The 21794-nt window shown below is 37.7% G+C and overlaps 2 protein-coding genes across 2 annotated transcripts in view; both read right to left on the bottom strand.

Moving 5' to 3' along the window:
* Positions 1 to 2269, bottom strand: part of TMPRSS5 (transmembrane serine protease 5) — a gene marked incomplete at both ends in the record, with an annotated part of 33546 nt that extends 31277 nt beyond the window's left edge. The window contains 1 exon segment of the mRNA XM_082844055.1: positions 2230 to 2269. Coding sequence (XP_082700181.1) covers positions 2230 to 2269 — 40 coding nt within the window.
* A 1459-nt stretch (positions 2270 to 3728) lies between these two features.
* ZW10 (zw10 kinetochore protein) overlaps positions 3729 to 21794 on the bottom strand; it is a 32308-nt gene continuing 14242 nt past the window's right edge. Inside the window, exons 8-16 of the mRNA XM_082845686.1 lie at positions 18088 to 18251; positions 16996 to 17178; positions 14061 to 14299; positions 11950 to 12021; positions 9707 to 9876; positions 8739 to 8869; positions 8014 to 8145; positions 7037 to 7239; positions 3729 to 4331 (exon numbers count right to left, since the gene is read on the bottom strand). Of these exons, the coding sequence (XP_082701812.1) occupies positions 4211 to 4331; positions 7037 to 7239; positions 8014 to 8145; positions 8739 to 8869; positions 9707 to 9876; positions 11950 to 12021; positions 14061 to 14299; positions 16996 to 17178; positions 18088 to 18251 (1415 nt within the window). The 3' untranslated portion in view covers positions 3729 to 4210. The remainder of the gene's footprint in view (positions 4332 to 7036; positions 7240 to 8013; positions 8146 to 8738; positions 8870 to 9706; positions 9877 to 11949; positions 12022 to 14060; positions 14300 to 16995; positions 17179 to 18087; positions 18252 to 21794) is intronic.

Raw genomic sequence — 21794 nt, 5'->3', positions numbered from 1 at the left:
AAAAAGAGAAAGCTTCGCAAGAAACAACATTCACACTTTTCACAGGAATGAGCCCTGGGTTTAAAATGATATGCTGTCTGGCATTTGCTTCAACAATTCAGTGTGTGTTTGCAGGAGCAATGGGGTGGGGGTGACCGGGGGGCACAGATGAAACAAGACTGGCTGTATGATCACAATTGCTGAAGATGGGTGGTGGGTACCTAGGGGTTCACCATGCTATTTTCTCTTCTTTTATACATTTCCTTTTTTTTTTTTTCTAAGCTACTAGTTTCCCATCTGACTCAGAGTAAAAAAAAACCAAAATCCTTCTAATGGCCTACACAATCTTGCCCCCTCCTCTCCTGTTATATCTCTCACCACCTTTCCTCCTCCTCTCTCCCTCATTCTCTGCTATTCCTTCACCAGACACACTCCTCCCACCTTAGGGCTTTGCAAGGGCTGGTCTCTCTGCTCAGAGCTGTCTGCACCCAGACATCCACATGGCTTACCCACTGTCTCGAGGAGGTGTCCTCTGACCACCCCATTCAGAATGTCAGCTCACTCCCCTTTCCTCCAGCCCTGGAATTCCAGAGGAGTTCAGATTTATCACCCTATGTTTATTTTTTCCATACACTTAAAATCTTCAGACATACTATCTAATTTACTTACTTCATGTTTATTATCTGTCTTTAGCACCAGAATTTAAATCACCAGAGAAAAAATAATTTTTGTGGGGTTTTTTTTTTGGGGGGGGGGTTGTTGAGTGACTGGAACAATGCCTGGCACCCAGTAAATGTAAGTAGAATAAACGTAGGAAGTTTTAGAACCACTTACAAAGCTGAGACAAGGGAGGGAGAAGGTGTCTTCGGCCCTGGTACTAGTGCCTACTTCAACAGCAGGAGTAGCTAAGACCCATCCACTCCCGCCTCGCTCTCTCGCACTACGCAAGAAATCTGGGGCACCCGATTGCTGAGGAGTGCAGAACTTATACATAGCTCCTCAGAATCATTGCCCTCCTCCCCAAACTTGAGGCAGAGATTTCATAACATGGTTTTGAGACATCTAAGCCTAGCTCCAGTTATGTCACGTGACATCACAAACTTCTCAACCAAACTCCTCATGACAAGGAGAGAAATTTCTGTCTAAACCGTATAATTGAAAAACTTCTCAAAATTGGGGCTTTGTAACTTTCAGGAAACTTTAGGCTTTAGCTAAATGCCTATTTTTAGGAGGAAGTTATCACAAAACCAATGTTCAAAATCAGTTCCATGATTAGGAAGAACGTGGGCATCAAAACCCAATTTAAAAAGGCTACTTTGTGCCAAGACTTTTTATATGGGAGGCAATTTCCAAAAGCCTTATTCCTTCCTGAATTTACAGCTACCTCCTTCACTAAGAAGTCACTCCTATACATGCCTTCATTTCTCCGTGGCACAAACTAGCTGTGGAGCTTGGGCAAACTACTCCTTTGGGCCAGTTTTCTGATAACAAAAACACCCCCAGAGGATGTGTGTGTACCTCTCAGAACTTTCAGAAGATACACATAATCTTCGGAAATCAAATAAACAACAGAATGAAACCCCACAAAAGGCTGGGAGTCATTGCCTTAAGTGATAGCATGAGCATTTGCAGGCATGGGAAGAGGATTATCCGTATCCTTTTTAACAATGTTATTAATCAAAGAAAATACTGTTTGATCTATTCACAAGTGATTGTTCAGTGATATGTCACCGTTTATAATACAGATGCATGCAGAGCCTGGATGACCCTCCTGGGCTGATCAAGGCCAGAATGTAAGCCCAGGGTAAAATGGACAGGCTCCCTGCTTCCATTTCCACAGACTAGGCCTAGATGCCTTGTGCTGCTCCCAGGCCTGAGGAAAGATGCCCTCTGGAGGATCCCCATTTCAGAGAGAAATCCAGTGCAAAACTGACCATGAATGGGTCTCCAACAATTCAGGATCCACAATGTAACAGCAGCCACTATCAAGTCACTTAAGGGATTTAGGTTCTTTTTAACAAAAACTTTCCTTTTTACTAATATCTTGGGGACCCTTTCTGGAATTTCATTTCCCAGTCATTTGTATAGTTCTGGGTGTAATTTGGGAAGAGGTTTCTTTCCGTTGGCCTACAGATCCACTGAATGAGTCAAGCCTCTTAAGTTTCCCTTACTCACATAATCCGCACGCTCTTTCTAGAGGAAGCAGGCTCCCCTCCCGTTCTGTCTCAGGTTCCCTATCTGAATAGGTACCTTCAAGGTCCCTGTAAGAGCTGCCAGACCCAACTCCCATGTTGCTAAGCCAGATGGCTCGTCCCTAACCAGAACGAATATCCACTTAACCACCAGCTGTCAATTGCCTTGGCCAGGGAAGAGGATGGAGTCTGCCCACTCTGTGTGCCATGACATACAAACTATTCATCAGAGGAAGGAGTCCCGAGGGATGGAGTCTACAGGGCCTCAGAAGAACTATGATGCGGTTTTCTGTGCTAATGGGGGAAGGAGAGAGGAGTGTGCTTTCCAGTTACAAGAGATCCCACCCCCCCAATTGCTCTACCCGTCAAGCAACAGGAATAGCTTCTATGAACAAAAGAAATATGCTATGTGTGTAACAGTCCTGCAAGGCATTTAGTTCAGTTCTGTTCTTAGTTCCCCATCCCCTCAATTGCTGAAAAAAGAATGCTAGCTGAAGTGGTGTGGATTTTCCAAAACAGGTATTTTCTTCACCTGTACAAATGGTCCCTTCCCCCTCTCAAGAAAGACAACGACTTTGTTCTCAAAAAACTAAAGTTGGTTCAGGCAAGTCTTTTTTCTGTGCGTTCTCATAGTAGGATATGCTGAGTATAGACAGATAGGTTGTCACTAACCACAGCTGAGTTCTCTTATAAAAAGAAACCAATCTTCTTTCTAATTCTTTCTTCTATGACCCCTAAATTGGTAAAAGAAAAACTAAGCAACCAGAATGTAGGGGCTGAGCTCAAACTAAGAACAAGAAGGTGAAGGCAGAATGTGTGCCAGGGATCAGGGGTTGAAGGAAGCAGGCCCACTGTACTGAAAACATCCTCCAGACAGCATCTCCTCCAAGGCACACAAAGATCGATCGCACTCTTTACCCTCTTTTCACAAGCGGAATTCCACATTTCAGGGTGAAGAGAGACAATCCAGAGTCCTACCGAGAATAATTTTAATAGAATATAAACCTCCAATGGCTGCAAAGAGTTAAAAACACAGAAAGTTGAGCTGAAGGATTACCCACATCCACCAAATAAAAGATTAGGCTACCGAACCCAGAGTTAGCACCTCATGGCACATACATACCGAAGGAACACTGAAATTTAAAAGCTTTGCCATTTGATAAGGTACAGAAACACTGGAATTTGAGAAGACCAAAAAAAAAAAAAATCCAACCAATAAAATAGAATTTAGTCCGGGAATTCCCTGGCAGTTCAGTGGTTAGGACTCCTTGCTTTCACTGCTGAGGGCCCGGGTTCAATCCCTGGTAGGAGAACTAAGATCCTGCAAGCCACGTGGCTCAGACAGAAAAAATATATAATTTAGTTGAAATAGCAAAAAGTGCCAAAACTTTATACTGAAAGAAATGTTAAACTATCAGATAGTGTCATGAAGAAAGACGGTAAGTCACTGAGTCCTCTGTGAGGATCATAAATGTCGATAAAAAGAATGAAAGATAGGAAAACTTGATGGTCTCTTCTGTCAAAGTTCCCATGTTATTAAAGACACTCACCCTTAACTCTGAAAAGCATTATTTATTGGAAAGAAATATTGAAGGAAGTCTTCTTAATTCCTGCAAGACCAATTTATGGTTCCCTTGCCCTCCAAAATATATCTCCCATCTCTCACAAATTCTTTATCCTGACTCTTGGAATGACCTGGATTCCTTGATCCAAGGCCAGGGCTTATATTTTCAATGGATACAGTTCCCAGAGGGCCCTGGAAGCAACATGAAACAACGTCACCCTACAGTTTCTTATTAAGGGAGGGTGGCTAAAAAGTCAACAAATTGAGGTGCTTCATTTGACATCTGATCCTAACAACCAGTTCTTCAACAAAGCCTCATACAGGCCAGGAGGTAAGGCGTTCTTAGGTGAAATCAAACTTCCATGATATATCAGTTCACCAAAACCAACGGGTGATTCCAAGAAGTCTTTAAAGACTAATTACGCCAAGAAAGGAATCCACCTGCTCAAGACACGGCTTTCTCAGGAAGATGGAGCTATTTAATCTTGGCAAGGGCAGCTGCTCTTCTTTCTGTGTTCTGGAACAAGGCACGAATTAAAGCTTTTACTTCACTGGAAGAGAACGCAGCTGCCAAGGGCCCTTTTCCATCTGCCCACCTGCAAAATGAAAAACACAATTTCTATTTCCTATTAAGTATAAGCCAGAGTTTTAAATTGCGTATTTGATCCCAAGAGTGTATTTGTTTAAAATGGAAATAAAACAAATTCTGGTGTTCTTCCCCTTCTTTACGAATCTACCAGTCAGTATCTTTGACATCTTCTCCTTCTTGGCTGCATTTTGGTAACAGCACAGACAGACAAAGAGACCAAGTTAGGAAGATAAAACTGTTCTGCCTCATTCTATACTCACTAAGCCCGTTTGAACTTGACAATTATGACCACACCCTCACATGGTTATAGAGAGTAATGGGATCTGTAACTACTTTAAAAAGTGAACCACAGGCAACACATTTTAACTGACAAAGGATAAGTATAAAAAATACATATGAAATCACAAACAACCCCGTAGAATAAAGGGTAAAAAATATGAATAGCTCAGAGCTACAGAGAACAAACCAGTGGTTACCAGTGGGGAGACGGAAGCGGGGAGGGGGAATTTAGAGGTAGGGGACTAAGAGGTACAAACTATTGTGTATAAAATAAGCCTCAAGGCTATATTGTACAACAGGAAATATAGCCAATAATAACTATAAAGAGAGTATAACCTTTAAAAATTGTGAATCACTATATTGTATACCTGTAACTTAATAATATTGTGCATCAACTATACTTCAAAAAGAAAAACACAGAGTCCCAATATAAAAAAAATATAAACAGGCATTTTACAAGAGAAGAAAAATGATCACTAAAAAGATGCTCAATGTCATTAGAATTTAGGGAAATACAAATTAAAATGACAACGAGCTACCATTTCATAGCAACTAGACTAGCAAAAATTTTAAAGTCTGATAATACCAAATACTGGTGAAAATGTGAAGCAACAGGATAAACCATGAAATATGCATCTATAAAATAAATAAGTCACAGGCAGGGATGTAACATACACATGAGGAATACAGTCAATAATATTGTAACAACTTTGGTGATGGATGGTAACTGATCTTACTGCTGTGATCTTTTCATAATGTATAAAAATATCAAATCACTATGTTGTACACCTGAAACTAATATAATATTGTATGTTAATTATAACTCAGTTTTTTAAAAAAAACTATGGAATATTTATATAATGGAATATGATGCAGCAGTGAAAATGAACTGCAGCTACAGATACCTTCACAAAAGAATTTTCTGAACAAAAGAAGCAAGTTATAGAAGACTCCATTTAGGGATATGTGCAAATGTGGTAAAACTATAAAGAAAAGCAAGGAGATAAATAACACAAAATTCAAGATAGTGGCTACCCCTCTGGCGAGGACGATTTGGAAAAGGGTACATAAGGGTCTTCAAAGGTAGTGGTAATATTTTTAAGCTGAGCAATAGGTACATGAACATTTATTTCACTCTTTCTTTAAACTGTGAATATATGTTATATATACTGTACTCTTTCACATGTATATTTTATAATTTTTAAATGTTTAAACTACACAACTGGAGATAGTTTCCTTGGTAAAAAAATTTTTCTCAATCAGTTATTATCCTTATATTTACTGAAATCTCTAGGAGGAAAAAAAATCTTCCTAGGCAGAAGAAAAGAAGCTGAGATATATCAGTATTGTAATTTTTCTCATAACGAAGAATTAACGATCATTCTTGGGTTGCAAGAGGGCCCTTTAACAGCCGAAAGAAAAATTCCTATCTGCTGCCCTCTGGAGTCTTACCTGAAGACATAACTCACTAAGGACTTGTAAATAACAAATGAATAAATCAAATTTTATACTAAATGTAGTTAGAGGTATTTTGATGTGATTTTTTTTTTCAAGCAAAAAATCTCATTTACCTTGTTTTAGAATGGATAGTATTTGCTGGGAACAACCCAGACACATCTAGGACAACTAGTCTAACGTAATTGGGCATCTACAATAAACCAAGCCAAAGTAGACAGACAAGTAGCTATAGGGATGGATATGGACCTTAATGCCTATTCAGTGAGTTCCCTATACAAGGTATGCATGCTTGTTAAAAATATACCAAGACAATAATAAAAGCGTCCAAGGATGTATAACTAGCCCACATCTATCCAGTTTTTGCATAGTATTAATGACCTTCACACACTCAGTACGATACGACATAGCATACAATTACAGAGCACAGCAACATTAACTGATGGTGTTGAGAGAAAACATCATCTACTATATTTAAGAAAAGATGAATCCTTTCTACGTGTGTGGTGCTGAATCTCTAAAACTACTTTACTCCCTGTAGAAAAACTGCTGGTCAATCAAACAATGGTTTGATGCTGAATATTCTTACAGATAAAAGTCATTTCTCTGTTAACATATCAAAGCCAATCTTAAAATGCATCCACTGTTGATTAAAATGGGCAAGAATTTCCATCCCGGTGTCAGATGGTTGTACTCCTTGTAAGTGCAAGAAGTACAAGATCACATGTACAGCATGACAAAACAACATGCTCAAGACCAAAATAATAGAAACAAGAAGTCTTTACGCTGTCAAATATGAGAAAATGGTCATGAGATCCACACTATGATAGACCATGCAAAGGCCCCACCTACTGCTACTCAATATGAAACTTTCCTGAGTAATATTAAGAAAGAGAGAGAAGCACTGCTCTCAATGGCACTAATACTCTTTTATAGCTGTGAAGAGATATATAAATCCTATAGAAGGATTTTACCCACCGATCCCCAATTTCTTGCAGGCTGGCTTGTAACATTATCATCAATTCTTTGAATGGCATCCATTTTGGCACGTAGACCGGAACCTCTTCTTGATATTTCTTGTTCTTGTTTTCTTCAGACAGAGGTGCAAATACTTGAGGTCCTTCATCCATCACTGTTTTGCATAAGGAATACAATCTATCACCATCTTCAGTAGAGATGTCCTGATTTTGCACAAAGGGAACACAACAGAACAGAATTGGGCCAGCTTAGCAGTAAGTAAAAAGCAGACCTTTGGTGTATACTATTCAGGGGGTCAGCCACAGCAAGATGTTTTCCAACCAATTTAGCACACCTTACTAGACACTAGATTTCATCAGTTCTGACAATACTCCTAAAGCTAGAATGACACAAAATATGTTTCAACAGATTGTCGGTAATTTAGTTTGCCTGCATGAAAAAATCCATTTCTCCAACAGAATGTGGTGCAGTTTGCTGCAAAGCAGGGAGTGCTATCACAAGGGTTTAGCCAATCTATACTTTAGAGGTATCAGCTGGCAGAGTCCAGGCAACTTCCCTGTAGGATCACACATGTGTGTTGGTAAAGTGGTACCTGCACAAGGCTGCATTTCACTTTACTAAATTATTTAGTTCACGTACATGTTAAGTATATATGACTTCACACTTTACATTTTGGGAGCACTGCCCCATTTCCAACTTCCTCATTCATAATTTACACAGATGCTAGATGGAGAAGCAGCATAACCCTGCTTTCTTATACAGGTATGAAAGATAGAGATTAGCAAGTCTCCAGCAAAACAGAATTAAGAGAAAAGTGAAAAAAATAACAGTATAATGAGTTAGACATGACACATGAACAATTTCTTCTACCATCTGTGTTGACTAAAGATGAGACTTCAACATCACTTTCTTAGGAAAGTGACAATCTGGAACAAGAACTGCATCTCAAGTCCGGTGAGGCATCTAATGGCCCTTACCTCTAGGGCAGTGATTCTGCCAATGATCTCAGAAATTGTTGTACTGAGTAAAGTCCCCATAGCCTTGCAATATATGTTCACTGGCAGGACATCCTGCCACACAATTCCAAGTCTCTTTAGTTGGTGCAGTACCTGTCAGAAGAATACAGATATTTACATGGAAGAGAGATTGTTACAACTCACATTTTTCTAGATGTACATTTATTGTGTGCGTGCTTGTGTGTGTGTGTGTGTGTGTGTGTGTGTGTGTGTGTGTGTGTGTATGGGAGAAGAAGTGTTATATAACGGTGAGGTAAAGTAATCAAGAACATGTGCTTCTTGAATATTTCACCCTAGTGATATCTCTGCTAGATGAAAAACTGACTTATTCTGAGGATGGGAAAACTAGTAAAAAGATAAGTCACTTAGGAGAGAGAGGCATTTTTCTAAGATGAAAGCTAGTATTTCAAATTTCCCAAACCTAAGTTCATGGGTTAAATACTTGCTACGACAGACTTATTATTCCCATCACTAGTGGCTTGATGGGAAGATAGCTTCCTGTTGACTTGGTGGGGTAGGGGAAGGGAAAGATCGTATACAAGACTGTAAAAGGTAGCCACATTTTCCAATGGGAGTTCTGGGGAATGAACTGAGCTACCTGTTACATACTCTTTGCTGCTTAAAAAACAAGGTGGGGAGCATCTAAAGGAAGAGTACAAATTCCAGAGGGAACAACAGCCTCCCACCTGTCGGACTGCTTTACTTGCTGCAGAATAATTGTCCTCATCGTCCATGTTTGAAAAGTTTCCAGCACTTGATAATCTTTCCAGAAGTTCTCCTTTCTGTGCCCGCATTTGGGCCAAAAAACACTCTGTCCCTATAATAATAAAAGAGAATAAAGAATTCTAAAAGTTGTTCAATTACACAATGCAAAACCAGGGTGGAAGAGGAGAGACAAGCATGAACCAAATATCTGATTCTGCCTATTTGAAAACAACTGCTTGTTAGATAACATCATAAGGTTGCCCTCAGGTTACTAGAAACATCACTGCTAATACATTAGCCGGTCCCTCCAAACCCACCCTCAGGATAGTAAGTCTTTTCCAACAGCTTGTCCAGAGTCAGATAAGAAAAACTGCTTGTACAGTAGAAGTAACTGCTTATTTTTCTGATATATCTACACCACCTAAGGGGAAAGTCAGGAATTGAAAAGCTAAGTAAATCATATAGATTCTCTGCTTTTCTTAGGCTATCATTATTAACTTACCTCACATTTCTTTTGATTTTTAATAATCAGAAGTAAAGCTAAAGGAGGTAGAAGAGAAGGGAGCTAGTCTGAGGTTTTGCAAAAGAATAAGCACTGTCATTAGTGAGCTCTTACCAACAATGCTAACAGAATTGCCACACTACATCTTAGTATGTGTCATTCTACTGACATAACTCTGATTTGGTGAATTCACTGCACACCAGAAATGCAGTCTGGAACACTAATGTACCATGAAATCACGTCATGAAAAAGTAATGCTTTCAAAAGACTGCATTCACTTTTTAAAACTAAGTAACTGGGAACACCTGCAAATTAAATGCCCTCTCACTTTCCAATACAGCTCAGGACCACCACCTAATTTCTAACTGCTGCATTCATAAATTACAAAGATACTAGTCTGATAAGCTGCATTATCAATATGCTTCCTAAATTTAAAGTATCAGTTACCAAGTCTCCTGAAGCCAGGTACAAGATCCACAAAAGTAGTAGTGCCGTCACACAGAATGGGGGCAAGACGCAATCTGAACTGATGCCCGAGGGTCAGCAAGTGGTGAGCAATATACATACAGTTGTTGAGGTGAATGGCAGCCAACTGGGGCAGTTTTTGAAGGTTCTCCCTAGGTCAGGAGGAAGCGTAGGAAAAGAAAGAAATCTCCTGTTATTGAAGTTGCGGTTGATGAAAAGTTACTCTTTTAATGTATTTCTAGGTGTTAATCATTGTCTACTGTATAAATGCTGTACATAACGAGGCATAACCTCAGCACGCCCACTCAGTCCCTGAGGTGGTTCTGCCTGCATGGGACCTTATCCTTTAAAACTATCCTAGTGATTAACAAAAAACAACAAGGGAATCAAGATGTTTACCTGCGTCAACTCTTTATACTAGAAACCTGGCATAGCTGTACATAATAATTCCCTTGAAATCTAACACTGATAAGTCTGTGGAAATGCATGTTTGCTTCCCCTTTCTCCAAATCCCCATTTCATTTGTACAATGAAGCACTCAACTATTTTCTAATTCACTAGTTTTCAAAGCTGGCTACAGATTAGGGTCACCTGAGAAATTTTAATATAGAGACGCTTAGACTTCCCCCCAAACAAATTAAATCACAACCTCTGAGTGAAGCCAGGGCGTTTATATGTTTTAAAATCTTCCCATGTGATTTTAAATTTTCATAAAAGATTGAAAATCACTGCTCTAATTCTTCTGCACATATTAGTCTACCTACCCAGCTTGGGAAGAGATCTTGTCTTATACCTCTGCTACATATCCACTAGCAGCCATTCAATTAATACTTCCTAGTTTGCTGATTCAATGTCAGGCTAGAATATATAAAATTGGAAACTAACAATCTTAAGACAGTTGTCCTCACTTTGGGCTACACATCAGAATCATTGTAGGGCTTTAAAAAACAGAGATATGTTTAATCTTAAACCATACCTATAAATCAAAATCTCTAGGGGTAGGGCCTAAGCATATATATTCTTCAAGGTCCATAAAAGAGTCTAAACTACTGCCAAAGCTGTGAACGCTAATCTAAAACGGTGGTTCTCAAACTGTGGTCCCCTGACAAGCAACATCAGCATCACCTGGAAATCTGTTAAAAATTCTAAGCTTTACCCCAGCCCTACTGATCAGACACCTCAGGCATGGGACCCAGCAATCTGTAGTTTAACAAGGTTTCCTGGTGATTCTGATACACACTGAAGTTTATAAACCACTGGTCTAGCATAAAGTTCCCAGATCATACAATGCGGAAAAAGAGGCAAACCTAACTCCACACCAGTGTGAAAAATGTTTCTAAGCATGAAAACCCCTAAGCCAACTGTCTCTGAATCCCCAAGGACGTGGCTATTAACTGACCCGAAGATGTTTTTTTTCCTTTACCTAAGTAGAAAGTGAAATAAAAGTTTTAAGCCACAGCAAAGAGACTACAAATAAAAATAATGTTTACAATAAATAAGTTGTCTTTTAGAATAAAAACAATAACTGGCCCTACTTAAAAACATCTCAATTGTTCAAAATTCTGAACTAAAAAATACTACAAACAATAAACTGATTTTTTTCTTTGAAACCAGAGTCCTTGACTAAGGAATAGCTTTGTTGACATATTTATTTAAAACATTTGTAAAAGGTATCCAAAACACTTAATTTGGGTAACAGAGAGAACTCCTGGAGACTTAAAGTTATGAGTAACTTCTGAGATTAATATTAAGAGAAACCTTAAAAAACCAAGACATTAGGTAAATACAGCTTAAGATTGCTAAGAGCGGCTGATCGACAGTTAAATAGCAATCTCTTGTGGTATTAAGTCTGCAAAGCTATGAATGCCAAGGGAAAATGTGGGATGTTTACTGGATAGCAATATGGAGTGACGGATGACCTTTTGTTTTGTAACCAAATAAAGTGAGGCAGTTCTGCAAACACCTACCATCAGTAACAGGGTAAAGTCCTTTTGAGTCTTTAAATCTGTGTCACCTACTATACTGCAAGATTATAGTACCCTTATTAATTTATTAATAAATGACCAATGTCCTTTAAACATGTAATGTAAATGTTTACTGCATTTTATTGTGAATTTTAGTAACCAATTATCTTTGGTGGGAATATAAAATTACTGGTTTTAACCTGACTCACAAACATTTTAGACCTACAATATTACACAGAAGTCAGACACAGTGGCACATACTTGTGATATGTTGGTACAACATCATGGAACAAATGGAAGATATTCCTCACTGAGTAGAAAAGTTGAACAGCACTAAAAGGAAAACACAGTTTCAACAGAAATGCAGAAGGATATATTGGCAATGAGAAAAAAAATTCAAACTCAGTGCACCTGAAGGGAGAGTCAGCAGCAAAAACTACAGTTGGAGAGAACAGATGCCTTGGTCACTGCTGAGAACACCATTCCTCTAGATGGCATAGATTCTCAGCGGTTATTCACTAACTAGACTACAGGTCTAAAAACCTGGACCCATTAATAATATTAAGAATAGCAGCATTCAACCCAAAGCCTCTTTTCCACTTGTCAGTTTGTGTTCTGCCAGTACCCAGAGTACCCCTTCAGTGACAAATGGAGCTAAGCCTCAAGCAAATGTCACCTCCTCACTGACACACTGTGCAAAGGGCAAGGTATCAATAAAGGCACTCACTGGTGCTGTCGGAACCAGCCTGCCTTTCAGCCTCCACCTTCCCTCCTTCTCACCCCAATGCAAGGAGATGAATCAACATTTCTAGGACAGAATCCAACATCAAGTTTTCTTGCCCTTTAAATGTGGTCTTAGAACACCATAGATCATTATTAAAAAGCACTTAGGAAGAGCAAATATAAGGTTTGTGTAGCTTACTTCTACATAAGAATATTTTAAATTATGTACCTTGAATACATCACAGGAATTCCACAAATAACTTTTAAAAATTAGTCATGATCACTATACCCCAAAACACTGTTACAACTTGATTACTATGATACCTGACTAGATTATTTCATGTGTTGCTGTTTGAAGTTTGATAATAGGAAAAGTGAGTTGTTGTAATGTAGTTGTGTTTTTGTTTATCCTGTTGAAACTATTTTTTTGGTGGGAAGAATGTCCATAGACATTCAGTATACAAAAATATTGTTTGGTATTCTCTTAGGAAAAATTGCCTTGCATCCCTAACTTCTGGTCTGGTACATTTCAGGTGAATGCCATGTAATGAAACAGTCACTCCTATATTATTCTGCCAAAGGAGTGCATAATTCCTTTTACATGTATTTTTCTTCCTACTTAGATTTAAAACTGGATGGACTTGTGAATATAATGATTCATTCAAGTCAAGGAAGTATCTTAGTGAACATGTTCTTTCTAGAGCAGAATGAAATAAAGGGGTTAGTTTGTACATGGAGATAAAAACTGAAACTCCAGAAGCCCGTCGGAAGACACCATTTAAGTCAAGCCCTAACTGAAACTGTTTTCTACTATGAGGATGAAAAGTAAAAATACTACTACACACAGATCCAAACTAAAGAGGCTTTTTTAAATCTGCTCTATAATCAATTTGGGCTACTGGCTACCATTTTCTCCTCAATTTACAAAGTTTAGGAGTATGGGAAGAGCCTACTAAACCAAAAGAGATTCAGTACAAATGTGCAAGTATATGGATTGAGTTTGGGTACCTTGAATACAATATTGATTAGGAGAAAGCTTTTTGAAAGGGAGAAATCAGAACTTCGGTGCATTCCATTCTTTTCCTTCTACCTTTGGCTACCCAATAAAACTATTATTGCTTTAAAATTAACATTTAAAATGTAAATTAATTAGGGCCTAGATTTCAAAAGGTAAAATGGACATTAACCTAAAGGGCCAGAGCATGCTGAAACAGATGGTACAACTATCACTAAGACCACCACCACCAATACTGATAAACATCTGAGTATTAATTATTTCCCAGGTAGCATTCTAAGTTCTTCACAAGCACTTTCTCATGTAATATCACTGAAGTCAAATAAAGTTAAAAGTAAACAAAAATTAAAGGGCTTTTTGTTAAAAAGTGATTAACAATTTTTAATGTCAAACCCATTTGTCCATCCATACAATGCTTTTATTGTTCATACCTTGTCGTAAGATTGTATATTATTGTAAATAAAAGTTAATTGTCAATACATACGTGTGTACTATACTTTTCTCTAGGGAAAAAAATATTAACTAATAAGATAAGAAAACCCAAAGAATTCCAGTTAATTTTCTTAATAAATGTCTAGTTTAGATATACATTTAACCAAGTCATTGCCATTTCCAGAGGACTCAGAACTCGTACCATTGATCACTGCTAGTTGTTGCCTCCAGTAAAGTCTGATAGGCGAGTTCCATTAATTTCTTCACAGATTCACTGATGCGGCATGTGGGCAAAGAAAAGGAATGTTGGTCCAACGTATTTTCAGGCTCTAAATTCATCACTTCATTGTACTGAGTTGTGGACACTTTCTGTACTTGTAGCTTGTCACCCTCAGCAGGACTAGGTAAATCTGGCACACTTATCTTAGAAGCAGGAGTAATCTAAGGGTCAAATACAAAAACAAAGAAAACACACTGTCCTCAGAATAATCCAAATGCAAGCATACAGTGAGGAATAAGATACCAGTTGCTTCCATGATGATTAAGCTGTGGATCTACAGAATAATTAAAAGATTTGAGTAAACATGGCAGTACTTTAATGACTACTCAATCTTGGGTGAAAGCACGTCATAAGAAATAAGCAATCCCTTTACTGTGCCATTCTGCTAGTTCTTCTGTGCACTCTCACTCTTGGTGGAAACAGCAAAGCTGTGAAACTGGCCCAAGATTTTAGGTAAATGAAAGGACCTTCAAAAATCCTCTTTCTCAGATGAGACTGTTAGATTAACACACACCAGTATGACTTGTGTTCCACTGTCATTAAACAAATTATTTCCCACCAGAAACACGTGTTGGCTTACTCAAAGAAACAACACATTCAGGCTAGCTTATACTGCTCTTAAAAACAAAATTCCAAACAAAAACCAAAAAAGCTTCCCTAACATACAGAATGAAAATTCCCAGACTTGGTCAAGACTAAAGGAAAGAACACTAGGCTTCTAGTTTGGAAACATCAGTGATATTTTCTACCCTAACTTTTAACAAAGTCATTTAACCTCTCTTGACCTCAATTTTCTCATTGCAATATGAAGAAACTGCACTACAATAATGGTTTTCAAACCTTGCTTCTCGAAGATGCCTCAGGGACCAATAAAAGGAGAGATTAAGCAGCTGGAAGCAGCAGGTTCCTACTGCAAGAAGAGCAGCTCTGCTCTGCACATACTGGACCTCTATGGAAAATTTCTGACAGAAGAAGCTCCAATTCTAATAAAAATGTTTAAGTCATGAGACTTGCCATCTGTAAAATGGTATAATAATGTCTACTTCATAGGGCTGTTAATGACATTTAAATGAGAATACGAACATCACAACTGGGAGAGGTGCTACTGGCATCTAGTGGGTAGAGATTAGGGATGCTACTAAACATCCTACAGGACAGGTCCCCAGAGCAAAGAATTATCTGGCCGCAAATGTCAACAGTGGCACTGCTGAGAAACTCTGATCTAGAGGAAGCTACATCATTAGGATTTGGGTACTTGGGGGGAAAATACAGTCTTATAAAATGTCAGAACTAGTTGAATAGGGAGTTCAGAGATTATCTAGTTCAATTCTGTCATATTACAGAAGAGGAAAATGAGGTCCAACAAGGTTAAAAGATTTAGCCCAGAGTCACAAAGTGATCCAGTAACAATCCTATTTATAACAAGGAGTTATAACAGAGTTAATGGGATATATATTAATTCATTTACCAAATATTTACTAAGTACATAGTAGTATGCACCAGGTATTTTCTTGATGCTACAGATACAACAGTAAACCAAACAGTAAAGAACAAAACAAACAGGAAAAAGAAAAACCAACCCTGCCCTCACAGAGCTTATTTTCTAGAGGGGAAAAACAATAAATAATTCATATAGACTATTTAATGATAATAAGTGGTATGAAGAAAAATAAAGCAAGGAAAGAGTACAGGAAATAGCGGGAAGTCACAATCTTAAAAGAGTGGTCAGGAAAGGGAGCACATCTGTGGTAATATCCCAAGCAGAGGGAAAAAGAGGTTCAAAAGTCCTGCAGCCGAGTCGGCCTGGCAAATGAGCAGAGTGACTGAAGAGAAATGCAACAGGAGATGGAGTCAGAGAGGCAACAAGGGGACAGTTCACAGGAGGCCGTGCAGGCCACTGCAAGGCTACTGGGTCTTTCTCTGAATGAGACGGGAAGCCACTGGATTCTGTGCACAAGAGTGACATAAGTGATATTCATGTGAAAAACACCTGCAGCCCAGTTCCCGGTACTGAGTGCATTTCGGCTCCCTTAACCACCCAAGATTACATCAAAATGTGCTAAGATCTGTGCACCTCAAATGGCTAATTTAATATTTTACTGAAGTGGACACTATAACAGGGTACCTAGCCCCAGGAAAATGGGGGATGACAGAAAGGACAGAGGGAGGAAGAGCGCAGTCCTCTCAGCGATAACAGATAAATGGCTGAGGAATTTTCTATTAAGGGATTACTTTAGTGTATGTCTTCTTTTAATCTAAGTAACACCTTACATTTGTCAAATATTATTTTATATATGTAAGATGTTAAAAAAAATACACACAATTATTTAAGGTCAAAGGAGTAAATTACCCTCAATGCAAATTAATTTGTCCACGGATTTTACAAGTAATTGTTTATACCATACAAAGATCACATCTTTTTGTTTGTTTTTATTAACTTCAAAACTAGCACCTCTATTAGCGTAAGCAATAAAGTCAACATTTCACAACAGGATATAATCTCTGGATATAACAATACCTGTCACGAAACTGTGTACTAAAAATTCAAGTGATAAAGTTGAGAAAACTCTATAGGTTGATATACTCTCTGATTTCAACAACAGTAATCTATTACATTCATGTAGATTTTTTAAATTTATACAATGCTTTTATGTGCATTATCTCATCTGGACCCCACAATACCCTATAAAAGACGTAGGAATTAGGACCCCTTTAAAGATGAGAAAACTAATGTTTAAGAAGATTAATAACTCGCCTCAATGAGCTCAGCAACTGTCAGTGCTCTTCCACTCTATCATAATCATCTCAAAAATGAGCTGCTTCCTAATACAAGGTAACACCCTGTAACCCCCAATACCTTCACAGTGTTGTGGATTTCAGAGGTCATTAGGTTTCTAGCTGCCACAATCACATCCTGACACTTCTTGTTAGCAAAATGAGAATTGATGTTACGGGCATATTTCAGCAAATCTGTAGTATTTCCTTTTAGAAACCTCATCTCCTTTAAGGCATTTTCAAATTCTTCAGTGGACTGTATGATCTGAGAAAGAAACGCAAGAGAAAAAAAAGTAAAAGAATCAAATACATATGTTCCTTTCCAATATTAAAATTTAAAATCCAATGTATAGGAAAGAACAAGGACCAGCTGGTCATTTAAGTTTTAGAAAAGACCATCAATTACTAGGTATAAAAATATTATTCATTTTTTCTAGCCTTAAATTCATTATGAAGAGCATCTTCATTAGAAGTTTTTGACTCTGCTTAGTAAAGGTGCAAACATTTTTAAATAAATAGACAGTAGGTCCCCCCTTATCCTCGGCTTCAGTTACCCACAGTCAACCATGGTCTGAAAATATTAAATGGAAAATTCCAGAAACAAACAATTCCTAAGTTTTAAACTGTGTGCTGTTCTGAGTAGCATGATGAAATATTGCACTGTCCTGCTCTGTCTTGCCCAGGATAGGAATCATCCTTTTGTCCAGCATATCCATGCTATATACACTACCTGCCCATTAGTATAGGAAAAAACATAGGACATATGTGGTTCAGTACTATCCACAGGTTCAGGCCTTCGCTGGGGGAACTGGAACGTAGCCCCAGAGATAAAGGGGGACTACTGTGCTTACCGTAGTGTTTGAGGAAACACTAAAAAGAACTCAAAAAGTAAAGCGTCACATAGTAGCTACTATAGCTGACACCAATAGAAAAACAATTGTTCTTCAAAAGTATCTTACTAAAGAAAACATACTTAATAACGAAACATACTTCCCCACCCAATCAAAAGGTAGGAAGCCTGAAGAGACATGAAGTCAGAGGGAATGTGCCTCCACACTTTATGAATAATTTTCTTAAAGATGTCACTAAAGAACAAAAGATCTCCAAGGTAAACAAGTGACGCCAACAGGAACCTACGGTCTCTTCAAACCCTCTGTGACACCTCTGCTCTTACCTCCTCATACTGCTGTAACTTGCTGCTATTTGTTGGGATAGAATAAACCAAACAATTTTTAATGAGGCACTCGGACAAGTCCTCCCAGATCATGTCACCAAGCATCTCAGCCAATACGATCTTGCATGTTTTTTCATTTTCTACGTCAGCAACAAGAGGCAAATCTGAATTCAAAAGAAAAAGTTTTAAACAAGAAACTCTTCACAGTCTGGACATATTCTCAAATTCCCTAGCTTTCTAGAATTCTTTAATTTTAAGACGACAGGGAAGAAAACAGCACGAATAATTCTATAGCTATCTCAACAGACTACATGGGAAAAGCATGACACAATTATTATTTTATTTTCACTGCTCAAATGAATCATCTGCACTGTATGACTGCCTGTTCTCTATAACAATAAGGTATTAAGCCACCTACATTATAATCATCTACTGCTAATCTACAGATCTGATTATATGAAGCACTCAGAAGTTCTGCATACCACGTTGAAACTAGTTTAGAATAAAGTCCAAGTTCTCCAATAATAAATATATTTCTTTCATCTCTGCAAAGGATCTGAGTGTTTATCCTAAGTAAAATATCAATAAACACCTTACATTATAGCATAATATCTAGCCTACCAAACACAATACTTCAGTGTCTCTTCCATGGTATATTTTAGGGTGGCTTTTTCTAACACATTTTGAGGGAATTATATTTAGAACATACCATTAATTAACTAAACAATATATAAGAACCTTAAAAGAAAGTGACCATATTACCTCGGAGCCTTGAGATATCTTACAATATCTGAAGTCTAGGCCTGCACTGTCCGATATGATAGCAACCAGCCACATTTTGCTACTGAGCACTTGAAATGGGGCTGGTGTGACTGACGAACTCAATTTTTTTTTAATTTTAAGCAATTTCAAATTAAGTTTAAAAACGGAAGCAAGGGTGTGTGGTTATAATGGGTAGCACAAGGGAGCCTTGTGGTGATAGAACAGTTCTATATCTTGATTGTGGTGGTGGTTACATGAATCTACACATGCAATAAAATTGCACAGAACTATTCACACATACAAATGAGTGCAAGTAAAACTGGAGAAATCTGAATAAGCTCTGTGAATCATAACAAAGTCCATTTCCTGGTTCTGATACTATACTACGGTTACACAAGATGCTCACATTGGGGAAAACTGGGTGAAGAGTACATGGGACCTCTGTACGTTTTTCGAATTAAAATTTTAAACTAAAAAAAAAAAGAGGAAGTAGCATAAAATACTTTTCTGTTAAACACAGTTTTGTTGCTTTGAAAAGACTATGCCTCACTTTAACCATCACATCATATAAGCTATCATGTGTACTGTAGTGCTCACATCAGGCATGTGTATCACTTCTAGTATTTCTTATAAACACACCTTCGATGTAGTCAGTGTAAACAGATTCATTCCACTGGAATGACTTTGTTTTCCTATGCACCAGTGTAACATTGTAATGCATTTATTTGAATATTTTTCACATACAGCACAGGTTACAGTGATACCTATAATAAACTGAAAACGGTAGTAAAATTGAAATGCTTATTATTTTCACTATGATACATTTTTCTAGCTTAAGAAAATGATTATAAACAAACTTTTAAATTTAAAACTAAGGTACACTATTGATGCAGAATCAGGTGAAGGTGCAGAAGCTAGAAGAACTGGTAGAACAGTAAAGGAAAATACAGACTGGAAGAAAATATGCCACAAATTTTACAATAAATGGCAGCTGCAGCTTGCTAAAACAGAGCAAAACAAAACTTTTCTTGCTGTGCAAAAACATTTTTAAGATGATAAAGCAGACAATATTAAGAGAAATTTCAACAAATACATTAGGAATTTGTCAAGTTTCCTCTCAAAGAAGAATTGACAAAATTAGTCACCTGAAATCACAATTAAATGTCCAACCCAAAATGTGATTTTAAGGGGATCTGAGCTTGTAAATTTAGCTAGCGATAAAATGACTTGGTAAAATCATTCCATACATTTTGGTAGCAAATTTATGCTGGTTTTTAAAAAATTAATTAGGGCACTTATCCATCTTATTGACCAAAAGAGCTTGATTATCAAAGGGATTATCTGTAATTTGAAGAGTACCTAGAATGTAGCCACAAGCCATACGTGCCTGATGGTGGCCTTTTTAGTGGAAAATCTTTAACAACCTTTCAAATTTCTTCTACAACTACTTGTATGTTCAGAGTCTCTATTTCTTGGTAAATTTTAGTAGTGTATACTTTCTAGAAAATCATTCATGGCAAAAGCAAAATATGCTTGTTGTGACAAAGCCAACACCACGGTAGTTTACAAAGAGAAAGCCTAATTTTCCCTCTCCATACCCACAAGCTTCTCTCTCTCTCTCCGTGTCCAAGTAACCAGAGTTAAGAGTTTGGTTTGTATTCTTCCTCCCTTACATTAATAATACACATACGCACACATGCATGCACACACACAGACACATGATATAGACTAACCTGTGTCCCCCACAATTCATATGTTGAAGCCCTAGTCCCCAGTGTGACTGTACTCGGAGACAGGGCTCGCCTTTAAATAGATCATAACGGTGGAGCCCTAATCCACTATGACTAGTGTCCTTTTAAGAAAAGGAGAGACACCAGGGATAAGCATGCCATGTGAGGACAGTAAGAAGGCTGTCTGCAAGGCAAGGAGACAGGGCTCAGGAGAAACCAAATCTACTAACACCTTGATCTTGGACTTCCAGCCTCCAAAACTGTGAGAGAATAAATTTCTATTATTTAAGCCACAGAGCCTGTGGAATTTTGTTATGGAAGCCCTAGCAAACTAATATAACATTCATATAAGGGGCTACTTCCTTTTTTATAAAATGGGTTTATGCTACAGATTTTACATGTAACTTTTTTATCCCTTAAAAATAGATTGTGGCCATCTCTGAGGTCACTATATCTAGCTCCACTTCATTTCTTTTCAATAGCTGCACCATTCTTCAAATGATGCACATTCCAGTATGCAAGTATATACAGTACTCATACATGCAAACATATACACTGTTGATATCACATAGTAAGGAATTAAAAAGTGGGACACCTGGGTCAAAGCAATGTATATTTTAGCATAACTATAGAGCTGCAGATTACTTTCTAAAAAACTCACTAAAGCAATGAAGGAGACTACCTTTGCATTTTCTTACCAAAAGTATCTTGCACAAATCTTTGAATTCTGTCAACCCTAGGGGTGAAAAGTTCTACTTTGATGGTGTGATTTCCATTCCACTATTAGGGAGATTAAGCAATACATATTTTTATGTTTATTAACAACTTGTACCTTTTCTTCCATAAACTGCCTATTCATATTTTTTACCCTTTTTCTGTTATTATGTTCTCTTTTTCTTTGTATTAGCTCCTTGTCTGCCAATGTACTGCAAATATTTTCTCCCAGTATAATATTATCTTTTGACTTTGTTTATGGCATTGTTTACCATACAGAATTTAACATTTATATGTAGTCAAATTTATCAATCATTTCCTTTATGCATTCTGAGCTTCCTGAGAATATTTAAGTCTTCTTGTAAATTTTCTTCTAACATTTTTATTGTTTTACCTTTTGCATATAGGGATTTAATTTATCTGGAATGTATCTCTGTATGAAGTACGAAGCAGGAATCTAACTTTGTCTTATTCCATATAGCCATTTTGCTAGCACCGTTA

The sequence above is a fragment of the Leucopleurus acutus genome (assembly GCF_964270905.1).
Source record: "Leucopleurus acutus genome assembly, chromosome: 8".
Lineage (NCBI taxonomy): Eukaryota > Metazoa > Chordata > Mammalia > Artiodactyla > Delphinidae > Leucopleurus > Leucopleurus acutus.
The sequence above is the reverse complement of the archived record's forward strand: the minus strand, read 5'-3'. Positions and strand labels throughout refer to the sequence as shown.